At 46.6% G+C, this 13,490-nt stretch overlaps 1 protein-coding gene across 3 annotated transcripts in view; it reads right to left on the bottom strand.

Annotated features, from left to right (window-relative positions):
- Positions 1-12,301, bottom strand: part of MTSS1 (MTSS I-BAR domain containing 1) — a 121,275-nt gene extending 108,974 nt beyond the window's left edge. For all 3 annotated transcript variants that reach the window (XM_040431670.1, XM_040431671.1, XM_040431672.1), the window contains exon 1: positions 11,870-12,301. In XM_040431670.1, coding sequence (XP_040287604.1) covers positions 11,870-11,941 — 72 coding nt within the window. In that variant the 5' untranslated portion in view covers positions 11,942-12,301. The remainder of the gene's footprint in view (positions 1-11,869) is intronic.
- Positions 12,302-13,490: the final 1,189 nt, after the last annotated feature.

The following is a 13,490-nucleotide window of genomic DNA, read 5'->3' as shown; positions in this document are numbered from 1 at the left end:
CACGTATGTGTGGTTTGCACACGTAATGGGGGAGGCATGTCATGTGTCTGTTATCTGCTGCTCCATATTTACTCTGCTTAACCATACAGATATTAGACCAGAAAGTAAACGACAAGGAACGGCAGGAAAGCTGCTATTAAAGAAAGGTTGGACATGTTGGATTTTAAAAAGCCCAGTCTGTTATAAACCACTTCCAGGGCCTCTACCCACACAATCGTGCCTGTGATGAGTCGGGACATTGCTGCCTTAGGCCTCTTTCACACCGGCGTTGCGGGAAAATGCACGATTTTTCAGCAGGAGTGCAAAGCGTTTTAATGCGTTTTGCACGCGCGGGAGAAACATCGGCATGTTTGGTACCCGAACCCGGACTTCTTCACAGAAGTTCTGGTTTGGGTTCGGTGTTGTGTAGATTTTATTATTTTCCCTTATAACATAGTTATAAGAGAAAATAATAGCATTCTGAATACAGAATACTAAGTAAATTAGGGATGGAGGGGTTAAAAAAATAAATAAAATTAAACTCACCTCATCTGGCTCGTCTTCTTTCTTCTTCTTTGAGGACCTGGGAGGAAAATGACCTTTCGTGACGTCACATGGTGATGGACCATGTGATGAGCGCAGTGACGTCACCAAAGGTCCTTTTCCTCCCAGGTCCTCAAAGAAGAAGAAAGAAGACAAGCCGGGCTGCGCGAACAAGTGGATGAGGTGAGTTTAATTTAAAAAAAAATAATAAATTAACCCCTCCATCCCTAATTTATTTAGTATTCTGTATTAAGAATGCTATTATCTTCCCTTATAACCTCATTCAGATGGTCCCAGTAAGGCCATGTTTTAAGGGAAAATAATAAAATCTACACAACTCCGATCCCAATCCCGAACTTCCATGAAGAAGTCCGGGTTCGGGTCTGCGTACCAAACATGCCGATTTTTCTCACGCGCGTGCAAAACACATTAAAACGCTTTTCACTTGAGTGGAAAAATCGTGCATTTTCCCGCAACGCCCGTATGAAAGAAGACTTAGTCTTGCAAAGTAGAGAAGGAAAGTATGCTAGAGCTGGCCGAATTACCCAACACAACTGGGATCCGTCATGTAATGCAGGTCTGTACTATAAAGGCATAGGAAATGTCGCATTTCAATATGGATGATCCATACTTGTGCCGTTATATCCCTGATGAAATAAAAATGCATGTTCAGCTGAGCCAAGTGTGCAAGTTTACAAAACAGTCAGAGGCAAACAGCATGATCTGGACATAGGTCTGATATCAGTGGATCAGTCAACAGCTGTTTTGGGGCCTCCTGACTTTCCTCCACCAGCACTGGTCGGGAGGGAGAAAGATCAGACCGTTGGATTGTAACATGGCGGACCCTTACTTGTGCTCAGCTGAGCCAAGTGTGCATCTAGACTTCTATCAGCCCCCGCGATATCAGAGGATCAGTCAACCGCCATTTGGGGCCTCCTGACACCAATTTTTGGTTAAGGCTAGGTCTAGGTCTACATGACGACATTTGTCGCACCAATGTCGCGCGATAATTTTTATAATGATAGTCTATGGTGTCGCACTGCGACATGCTGTGACTGCAACGCGACAGTCGCAAAAAAAATCCATTCCAGATGGAGTTTTCTGCGACTGTCGCAGTATGTAGCATGTCACATAGACTACCATTATAAAAAATGTCGCGCGACACATGTTGCAGTGTAGTTGCGACTTACTGTCCTCGACCTAAGGGACAAACAGCCTAATCTAGGCAATTTTCAGCCACTGATTTCAGCTGGACCACCCAACCACCTGATGTGTTTGGGGGTCTCCTGATGCTTCCCTGACTGCAGCTGATGGGATAGAGAAAGAACAGGCTGCTGGATTTCAACATGTCTGATCCTTCTGACAAAGGTGTCTGTCGGCAGTCTACTCTCCCCACCCCATTCAGAACACACGCACACTTAGCCAAGAACTCATGTCTTCTGTGAGGTTAGTGGTGGGAAAAAATCTGGATAAATCCCAAATCTTGGCCACATCTCAGCTACTCAAACTAGGGCGCAGTCTCCACGTGTTCTCCTGTGCCGCACCTATACACGGTTGTCCTAGGCCAGTGATGGTGAACCATTTGGAGGCCGAGTGCCCAAACTGCAACCCAAAACCCACTTATTTATCACAAAGTGCCAACACGGCAGTTTACCCTAAATACTACAGTCCAATATAGTAGATCTTCCATGTACTTTATCATTTAGCTATAATATCCTGCCTACATTCAGTGCGCTGCCCGTGCTGTTTACAGTGCGCCCTGCGCTGATGAAGGGCAGGAAAAGGCTAAGGCATATTGGTACACCATAGACTTTTTCCAGGGTGCGGGTGCCCACAGAGAGGGCTCTGAGTGCCGCCTCTGGCACCCGTGCCATAGGTTCGCCACCACTGTCCTAGGCCATCTCTTATGTCCTATAATATTGCGTGACCTTCATAAAACTGACCTGGTTGCCCCCATCTCTTCATCCTGGCCCCCCCCCCCAAAAGGGTACTTTTACTTTTTACTTGTTAATTCTGCCAAAACAGATCCATTTTGATTTTGCACATCGGGATTCATCCGTTCCGTTAGGATGCAATTGTGTGAAATCAAAACGGGAAAAAAACGGATCCATCGCTAAATACTTTGAAAGTCAATGGGTGACGGATCCGTTTTTTTAGGCTCCCCAAAAAACGGATCCGTTACCATTGACAAACATTGTTTTCAGTGCCAGATCAGTTTTTATGACCGGGCGCAAATCCGCAGATTGCAGCGGTTTTCTGTCCAGTCCCAAACGTAATGCTGCCGGAAAGGAAGACATCCTGAACCTATCTCTTTCCGTTGCATGGGGACAAAACAGAAACAATTTTTTCCGGTATTCAGATCCTCTGCCAGATCTTAAAGGGATCCTGTCACCCCACAAAACTCCTTTTTTTTTTTTTTGGATAGTTAGATTCCTTATAGGGCGATATAGGAGAATATAATAGTCTTACTTACTTTCATGCGGCCGATTCTTTATAAAACGAAGTTTTATAATATGTAAATGAGGGCTCTACCAGCAAGTAGGGTGTCTACTTGCTGGTAGCCGCAGCAGCAATCCGCCCCCTCCTCTTGTTGATTGACAGGGCCAGCCGTGATCTCCTCCTCCGGCCGGCCCTGTCAGTATTTCAAAAATCGCGCCTCTGGTCATTCGGCGCAGGCGCTCTGAGATGAGGAGGCTCGTCTCCTCAGTGCGCCTGCGCCGATGACATCACCGAAAGAGAAGACGTCATCGGTGCAGGCGCACTGAGGGAGTGCTGAGGAGACAAGCCTCCTCATCTCAGAGCGCCTGCGCCGAATGACCAGAGGCGCGCGATTTTTGAAATACTGACAGGGCCGGCCGGAGGAGATCACGGCTGGCCCTGTCAATCAACAAGAGGAGGGGGCGGATTGCTGCTGCGGCTACCAGCAAGTAGACGCCCTACTTGCTGGTAGAGCCCTCATTTACATATTATAAAACTTCGTTTTATAAAGAATCGGCCGCATGAAAGTAAGTAAGACTATTATATTCTCCTATATCGCCCTATAAGGAATCTAACTATCCAAAAAAAAAAAAATGAGTTTTGTGGGCTGACAGAAACCCTTTAATACCGGAAAACAACAACGCAAGTGTGAAAGTAGCCTAAGTCGCATTTCACCTTTCGGACGACCGCTCCAGCATTATTTAAAATCGGCACTTTGACTGGTACTTTCACACTTGCGTTGTTGGATTCCGGCAGGCAGATCCGGCAAACTGTATGCAAATGGATACCATTTGTAGATGGATCCGGATGCGGATCCGTCTCACAAATGCATTGGAATACCGGATCCGTCTCTCCGGTTGTCATCTGGAAAAAACGGATCCGGTATTTATCTTTTTCACATTTTTAAAGGTCTGCGCAGACCGCAAAACCGGATCCGTTTTTCCGGAACACCCTAAGGCCTCATTCAGATGGTTGCAGTAAGGCCTCAAGACCATGACCATGCAGATCGCAATAGGGTGGTGGGATCCCTTTCTATACTCTAAACCTCCACGATTTGGGGGGCGTAGGTAGGCGTATTATAAATATCGAATATGCAAGATCGCAAAAGCCGCCCTCCAGAACGCATACCGGTTCACGCACCTAAATTCCTGCACGTATGAAAAAAATAAAAAAGGGAAGGAAGAGAGAATGGACCATTGTGGGAAATAAACCTAAAATAACACGGAGAGGTCCAGGTCTCCCAACACAAGTGGCTTGGATTTCAGCAGATCCCTAACAAGGGACCTTAGAATAACAAGGGCGACCTTTTCTGACCCACAAACAATAACTGTGCCCTTTAATTGCCTTCCTCGCTTTGACACAGGACACAGGCTCTTCTGCCGTGGTGTCGAATTCAAAGGCTCCCTCACCAGCGGTACGCGGCCCCTGTTTATATTAAAACCGGGCGCCGCCCCTACGCGGTAGATCTGCTCACACCTTTTATTGACTTATTAGTTTAAGAATATAATCCATCGCGAGCGCCCCCACCTTGTATATGGGACCAGTCGTCAGAAATAATCAGTCATTTTCAGCATTTTTAGCGTCAGTCGGCAGCAGTGAAAGCTAGCACAAATTTGTAATGAGCAAATTTTTTATTTTTTTAGTTTTTTTTAATGAATCTACAGACTGGAGCGTAAACCAGGTTAGTATTTCAAACCTGATGGACCTGGTGAAAACCGTCCACCATCAAGTCAATACAAAGGTATGCGACTTTACGGGGTAGGAAGTTATAAAAGTCACACTCGTTGACGTAGCTGGTCATCCCCTGAAGGGGTCACATTTTGTAACGATGCCCCCGAGAGCGGGAGTGTCCATAAGAGGACCTACGCGGTGAATCTTCCACTGACGCTGTATATACACGTGGCCAAAAGCAAATACAGATGGGCGCGCAGATCACAGACGTAAACATCTCGTGGAAAGCAAAAGTTGCATCTCGTGCGGAAAAACACTCAAGAATTTTCTAGCAGCGGAACATTACACTGAAAACAAGGGCTCGTTCACACGAACGTGTGATGCCCGTTGCCATATTGCAGACCGCATTTGCGGATCTGCAATACACGGGCACCGTTCCATGGCCATTCCGCATCTCCCGATTTGCAGAACCACTGAAATGAAATGGGTCCGCATCCGCGATGCGGAATGGCCACGGAACGGTGCCCGTGTTTTGCGGATCCGCAAATGAGGTCTGCAATATGGCAACGGGCATCACACGTTCCTGTGAACGAACCCTAATGTGCATGGAGGCCTCCTAGTCTCCCTTGACGTCAGGTTTCATGGGAGAGAACGATCGATTTCAACATGCCTGATCCTTTTGATCAACGGAACACTAAGGAAGCACTACGGAGTGCTTTCTGGGGTTCCATTCCGTGATTCCGCGCCGCAAAAAGATAGAACTTGCTCTATCTTTTTGCAGGAACGGAAGGATCGCCACCCGCTGTTTGTTCTTTTCCTCATCTCAATGAGATGTTCGCACGTACTCAGTTTAAGGGTCCATTCACACGTCCGCAAAAAATGGGTCCGCATCCGTTCCGCAATTTTGCGGAAACAGGTGCGGACCCATTCATTTTCAATGGGAACGGAATGTGCTGTCCGCATCCGCACTTCCGTTCCGCCAAAAAATAAAACATGTCCTATTCTTGTCTGCAGCTGCGGACAAGAATAGGAATACTCTATTAAGTGCCGGCGATGTGCGGCGTCAGTGTTTTGCGGTCCGCAATTTGCAGACCGCAAAACACTACGGACGTCTGAATGGACCCTAAGTCTACAACTGCCACCAGCCATATCTTCTGTTAGAAGCTGCGGCAGTCACAGGGGGAGAGCACCCCACCATTCTTGGCCTCCTTGACAGATTTCTTCTATCACCCCCCCCCCCCCCCCCTCCCCCAAAAAAATTGCTCATCTTGGTTGTCGCTTCCCTTCCCCCCCACACAGGGATTCCTAAAATTTTGTTTGATTCTCCTGTTATTATCCAAAAAGAACGTCGAAAGCTGAAACCGGCTGAGTAGACGACGCTTTCTGTGTAACGAATATAATTCGAGATCACTTAGATTTTTATTACCCTCCGCTCACCATCAACAAAATGACAACCCCTGCCGCCGCGTTAACGACGCCAATGTGCGGGCGAAGCACAGGAACCCCAGCGCTCGCTTAACGGAGATTAACTGGGCATTAACCATTGAAGCCTTCTGATCACGTAGCTGAGGGAGAACATCGACTACTGCAAGGGATTGTGGGTAATGGGACATGCAAATCAGCTGGAAACAACACCGATACAGGGCAGCAATACACACACAGCCGGTGTACGTCTTGTCATAGGTGTACACAGACCAAAATGTAGTTACCCAAAGGGTTTGTCCCATGAAAAATATTCTACAGTTTTCAAACCAGCCCCTGGATCTGAATGGTTTTGCAATTGCATGTAATTAAAAAAAATTGTATAGCCAGTGAGCCATGCAATAAAATGTATCTGTATAGCGCCACCTGCTGATTATTTCTTTTCATGTTTCTTTGTCCAGTTCAACGAGAAGGTCGCACATGCTCAGTTTCATCCTTCAACTGCCTCCTGAGCTGTGATAGGGAGAGCAAGGACACGCCTCCTGAGCTGTTATAGGGAGAGCATGGACACGCCTCCTGAGCTGTTATAGGGAGAGCATGGGCACGCCTCCTGAGCTGTTATAGGGAGAGCATGGGCACGCCTCCTGAGCTGTTATAGGGAGAGCATGGGCACGCCTCCTGAGCTGTTATAGGGAGAGCATGGGCACGCCTCCTGAGCTGTTATAGGGAGAGCATGGGCACGCCTCCTGAGCTGTTATAGGGAGAGCATGGGCACGCCTCCTGAGCTGTTATAGGGAGAGCATGGACACGCCTCCTGAGCTGTTATAGGGAGAGCATGGACACGCCTCCGGAGCTGTTATAGGGAGAGCATGGGCACGCCTCCGGAGCTGTTATAGGGAGAGCATGGGCACGACTCCTGAGCTGTTATAGGGAGAGCATGGGCACGCCTCCTGAGCTGTTATAGGGAGAGCATGGGTACGCCTCCTGAGCTGTTATAGGGAGAGCATGGGCACGCCTCCTGAGCTGTTATAGGGAGAGCATGGACACGCCCCCTGAGCTGTTATAGGGAGAGAGCTGCAGCAGAATGAACACGCAATTGGATCAATGAATGAGGAGATCTCTCGATCCATGTGAGGTACAGGGCTGGTTCTAGTTTTGTTAGAAAAAGATTGTCATGTCCTATATGATGTCTGATTTTCATTTTTTACATTAGTCAAGGGATAGCCTGTTCAGACCGACATTTTTCTGCAGCCAAAAATTGCCACGGAGGTTTACAGAATTTGAAAAAACATGGCCGCTTCCAGAAACAGTGCCACAGCTGTCCATAGGTGGAATCTGCTACTGCAACTAAGCTCCACTTAAGTAACTGGGGCTGAGCCACAATACCACATGCAGCCTGTGGACAGGGGTGGCGCTGTACTCCAGAAGCAGACACATTTTTCTTATTCTGGACAACTCCGGTGAAAATTGAGAAAAAAACAAAAACTATTCTCTCAAGACAAATGAGCCATAGAGGATGAAGCAACGTAATGTCCACTCCAGTGATGGACAGGCATCTCTCGTTGCTCATGTAGACAGTCATATTACGGTTCTGTACAAGCTGAAGCTGTAGTGTGCCGCAATATGGCACCCAGGTATCTACCTCCATATGCCTACAAAAATCCTGTCTCATTCCACTGGATGCCATATTGTAAAGTAACTCCCCTGGCGGGATTACTTATAGGGGAGAATATGCCCATAGTGCAGTTGTATATGTGTGCACCTTATGGCGGCACACAGATTGCCTACAGCTCTACAGTACACAGCCGGTTCTGCCATGTTCACACATTTTGAATCATTCTGCTTATAAATGACCACAGACATCACCGATAACAGGAGACAGAGGACGTCATTAATAATGAGTAAATGTCATTATCCTGTGGCCTTCAGGAAGATGCGCCGCCTTAAAGGAGAACCCCTACAGCTCAAGACCTTCTGGACTCTTCAAGGTCCAATATGTTGAAGTAAACAGGAAAAAAGACATTGCACCGAGAATTTCAGAGGCTTTGTCTTGAAAGCTTCACCTAAGATACCGCCACAGCCACAGGTGGGTCATTTATCAAACTGGTGTAAAGTAGCACTGGCTTAGCTGCCCATAGCAACCAATCAAATTCCACCTTTCATTTTCCAAAAGAGCTGTGAAAAATGAAAGGTGGAATCTGATTGGTTGCTATGGGCAACTAAGCCAGTGCTACTTTACACCGGTTTGATAAATCTCCCCCACGATTCTTCATTACAGAAATGTCCATATTTAAAAGGGGGATTCCATATATATTCAATTTGCATAAAAATATAAGGCTTATTTCTCCACATTGGTAGACGGTATGGAGATCAGACCGAAAGCATTAGAATGTACATCTAACAGAAGATATGGATGGTGGCAGATGAATATTTTAAACGGAGCTCGTGCGACCACCTCAGTGAGACGGATAAAGAAATAAGGAAAAGAGCAAACAGCAGGTGGCGCTATACAGATGCATTTTGTTGAATAACTCAGTGGCTATACTAAATTTTTTATTACATGCAATTACAAAAGTATTCAGATCCTGGTGCTGGTTTGAAAAATGTAGAATATTTTTTGTGGCACAACCCCTTTAAGGAGAGCCAGTACCTCCAATGCATCTCACTAAACCAGCCAGAAACCTACTCCCTACTCATGAGGGGCAAACACCCCGAAACACCCGTCCTCTACTGGGTCAGAGAAAGTGAAGCTCGCAGACCCAACCAACACCAGGAGGGGTGCGCCAAACATAATGTCTCCCCCTCAGCCTACAAGCCTGTGTGGCGGATATCACCATGTTCCTGGTCCTCCCTCCTCCCCTCATGTCGCTCAGTCTCCTGAGAGTCTTCTCATGTCTAAAAAGGACCTAAAATACTAATAAATGTGCTGTGAATATGAGGCAATAATCAATCAGGGACCAATTAGGAACAAGGAGACCATGTTTTTTTGATTTAGGAATCTCCCAAATATTAAAGATGCTGATACCGAATATAACGTCACACGGAGGTCACAGCGTCCCCGCTGATTATTAGCCACTAATCCAATTTTTGACAGAGTGATGTAAAATCCTCACTAATCCAAGTCCTTACAGTGCACCGGAGAAAGAGAAACCGGTACAGGGAGATAGATATGAGAGAGAGATATGAGATATGAGAGAGAGAGAGAGATATGAGAGAGAGAGAGAGAGAGAGAGAGAGAGAGAGAGAGAGAGAGAGAGATATGAGATAGATAGATAGATATGAGATAGATAGATATGAGATAGATAGATATGAGATAGATAGATATGAGATAGATAGATATGAGATAGATAGATATGAGATAGATAGATATGAGATAGATAGATATGAGATAGATAGATATGAGATAGATAGATATGAGATAGATAGATAGATATGAGATAGATAGATAGATATGAGATAGATAGATAGATAGATATGAGATAGATAGATAGATATGAGATAGATAGATAGATAGATAGATAGATAGATAGATAGATAGATAGATAGATAGATAGATAGATATGAGATAGAAAAAGAAAGTCCGCAGCACTCCTTCAAGTAAAAAATGTGCAATTTATTCACACATGTCAACAAAGACAACGTTTCGGTCCTCTCACAGGGCCCTTCTCAAGTCAAGGGCCCTGTGAGAGGACCGAAACGTTGTCTTTGTTGACATGTGTGAATAAATTGCACATTTTTTACTTGAAGGAGTGCTGCGGACTTTCTTTTTCTACTGATTCCGTCCTGCATCGAGGGACCACCGCGGGCACCCACACAACTACAGCTGTGTTTGAAGGAGTGCTGCCTGACCTTTTCCATGTAGATATGAGATAGATAGATAGATAGATAGATATGAGATAGATAGATATGAGATAGATAGATATGAGATAGATAGATATGAGATAGATAGATATGAGATAGATAGATATGAGATAGATAGATATGAGATAGATAGATATGAGATAGATAGATATGAGATAGATAGATATGAGATAGATAGATAGATAGATAGATAGATAGATAGATATGAGATAGATAGATAGATAGATAGATAGATAGATAGATAGATAGATAGATAGATAGATAGATAGATATGAGATAGATAGATAGATATGAGATAGATAGATAGATAGACTTTTACTGGCTCATGAAGGATATGATGCAGCCACTTTGACATGGGTCTGTACTGGGTCTGTACGGTTTCTCGGGTGTCTTTTCCCCTTCATGTAATACCGCACCCTAACTCACAATTCTGACAGAAACCGGACCCAACAACCTAGATGTGAGCAGAGTCTGAGGTTATATTCACACACGTCAGGTTTGTGCACATTCCTCTGTATCCTGCAGACAATACAGCCCCGTTCAGATCTATAGCGCTGAAGTCCAGATATTGGCCTCTTTCAGTATTTGGTCAGTGTTCGGTCAGAATTCTTCATCAGTATTTTGAAGCCAAAACCAGGAGCGGGTCGTAAAACACAGAACAGCACCATTACGCTGAAGCGTCCATTACTGGTTTTGGCTCACAGATACCGACCGTGTGAAAGAGACCGAAATCTGCCGTGTGTAAATTCTTCCTTATTACAGGAGATGAAAGGAAGAAGGACGGCGATGCTGCGGTGGAATCGTTATCAGCCGAGCAGCCCGCCTGGTGACAAGTGTGACCTATGGCAGTGCATACAAAGAGCGTGTGCGCGGTGTATACGGGGATTATCTATATACTGGCCGAGGGTCCGACCAGCAATGCAGCAACAAAAGGAACCACACAATACATTCCTATAGAGATCCGCTATATGGCGGCGTGCACGGGGCCCTTTATTAACACTGCTGCAAATTCCTCACACCATAGCAACATGAATTCAGTCCTGCCCCATATACATGAAATCGCAGGGGATGGGGGGGCTGACAAACAGACTACTGGTTCCAAAATAAACAGCGATGGACTCTCATGTGTCAGCCCTTTACCTAGATACAGGGGAAAGGGTTAACCATGGAATACTGTAAGGGGATATGATAGACAAATGGGGGTCAAAATCAGCACCAAATAATATGTTATAGGTGGTCCCAATGATGAGGGTGACCCCCCACCCCCCTGTCCAGACCTCCAGTATTGACACCTGTTCTCTCTACCCCCCCACCCCCCCCAGGGGAAGAATTTGATCAGCTGTTTGGATATCGCTCGCGGCACAGACACAATGAGAACCCCCCCCCCCCCCATAATAGAAGATTGACAGCGGAAAAAGTAACGAGGACACAAATGCCGGGATGCCCCTGCCCATGGGACTGGACATTGATAATTGCTACCCAGCTGGCGAGGGAGCACCCAGTATTACCAATAATTTATTAAGTGCCAATCAGATGTCGTAACCGGTCACAGATGTCAAAATTTACCCCCAACGTTGCAATCGCTGCCAAGATTTACCCCCAACGTTGCAATCGCTGCCCAGATGCCAAGATTTACCCCCAACGTTGCAATCGCTGCCCAGATGCCAAGATTTACCCCCAACGTTGCAATCGCTGCCCAGAATGTTGCAATCGCTGCCCCGATTTACCCACAATGCTGCGATCGCTGCCCAGATCGATTCCAAGACGTACCCCCCAACATTGCGATCACTGCCCGGATTCACCCCCCAATGTTTATGGTCGATGCCCCAGATGCCAAAATTTACCCCCAACGATCAATATTAATGATTTTCTAGCGGCACTGAAGGGGTTAAACCCCCCCTGCTGATCCTCCTACCTTCATGTCGCTGATGATGGTCTGGAACAGACCCCCCAGGGCACTGCACTCCTTCTCTATCACAGCCTCCATCTTCACTGTGGGATCAAACCAGAGGAAGCAAGGGCAAATCCAGCCGGACGAGCAGCAGTCAGGATCCCCTGTAGATAGGCAGCAGACCCCCCCTTGGAGGATGAGATTCTCCTGTCTGCAGATCCTTGTAGTCAGAGGAGAAGAGGAGCCAAGCAGAGGGATGGGCTGTGCAGATCCCCCCTCACAGCTACAAACCCTTCTTCAGGCAGCTCACAGGCTCGGGATCACCCCCCAGTGCAGGATCCATTGCAGGACATAGCGGAGAGATCCAGTGGATTACTCAGGGACTGAAGCAGAGGAGCAGGAGCCGGGATCTGGGGCTGGAGACCTGCAGCTGCAGCACAAAACCTCCTCTGTCAAGCTCTGCACTGCCTGCCTCTTCCCCTTCCGTCTGGATAATGGGAGGCGGCGCCGGCGCCCCCTGCTGGACGTCCCGGGGAACTGTCCCCGTATCCCGCACTATTGTGTCTAAGACGCATACACACTGTTTACAACCTGTCACCTGCGTTATCCATGCGGGTATTTTCACCTAATATTCTGTATCTATATAATATTATATGTTATTATATTTACCAGGGAGAGCTGGGTCACCAACATCATGGCGGCCTCTACTGCTCAGGTGGGTCACTCAGCTTTTTCCAGAATGGTGATAAATGTTAGGTCTCTTAGGGGTTAAAGAATTGGATTGTCACAGATTGCCAAAATGATGGAGCCTTGCCCATTACCCATCAGCGTGGGGGGGGGGGGGGGGGGAGGCGGTGGTCTACACAACTTGGCGTTTTCCATACCTGCCATAGAGTTGTATGGAGCAGCGTTTTTCCGTTCCGTTTAAAGATAGAACATGTCCTATTATTGCCCGCAAATCACGTTCCGTGGCTCCATTCAAGTCAATGGGTCCGCAAAAAAACGGAACACATACGGAAATGCATCCGTATGTCTTCCGTTTCCGTTTTTTGCGGAACCATCTATTGAAAATGTTATGCCCAGCCCAATTTTATCTATGCAATCTATGTAAAAATTGGCTGAGCAGCCGATTTTATTGGGAGCGGCAGACCATCTATATGGACGGTGATGTCCCGACTATCCCTCAGGACTCATGCACACGACCGTATTTTGTTTCCGTGTCCGATCCGTTTTTTTGGCGGATAGGATGCGGACCCATTCATTTCAACACACCGTGTGCTGTCCGCATCAGTATGTCCGTTCCGTTGCTCCGCAAAAAAAATAGCGCTTGTCCTATTTTTTTCTAGTTTGCGGACAGGGATAGGCATTATTTCAATGGATCCGCAAAAAAAACGGATCCGCAAAAAACCATACGGAACTTCATCCGTTTTTTTTGCGGATCCGCAATTTGCGGACCGCAAAACACATACGGTGGTGTGCATGTAGCCTCAATGGGCAGTGTTTGAGAGAGAAGGATCAGGTAGTTGGATAAAATATGTCCAATCCTTTTGTTCCGGGGAAATAAGCCCTTGCCAGATGTGTCCCCCCTCCCCGCTGAGAACACATGCACACTCGGCCAGTGCGTATTTGTATAGGGGGGTTTGGA

Source organism: Bufo bufo, chromosome 5 (assembly GCF_905171765.1).
Source record: "Bufo bufo chromosome 5, aBufBuf1.1, whole genome shotgun sequence".
Lineage (NCBI taxonomy): Eukaryota > Metazoa > Chordata > Amphibia > Anura > Bufonidae > Bufo > Bufo bufo.
Note: the sequence above shows the minus strand (reverse complement) of the source record. Positions and strands in the feature narration are given on the sequence as shown.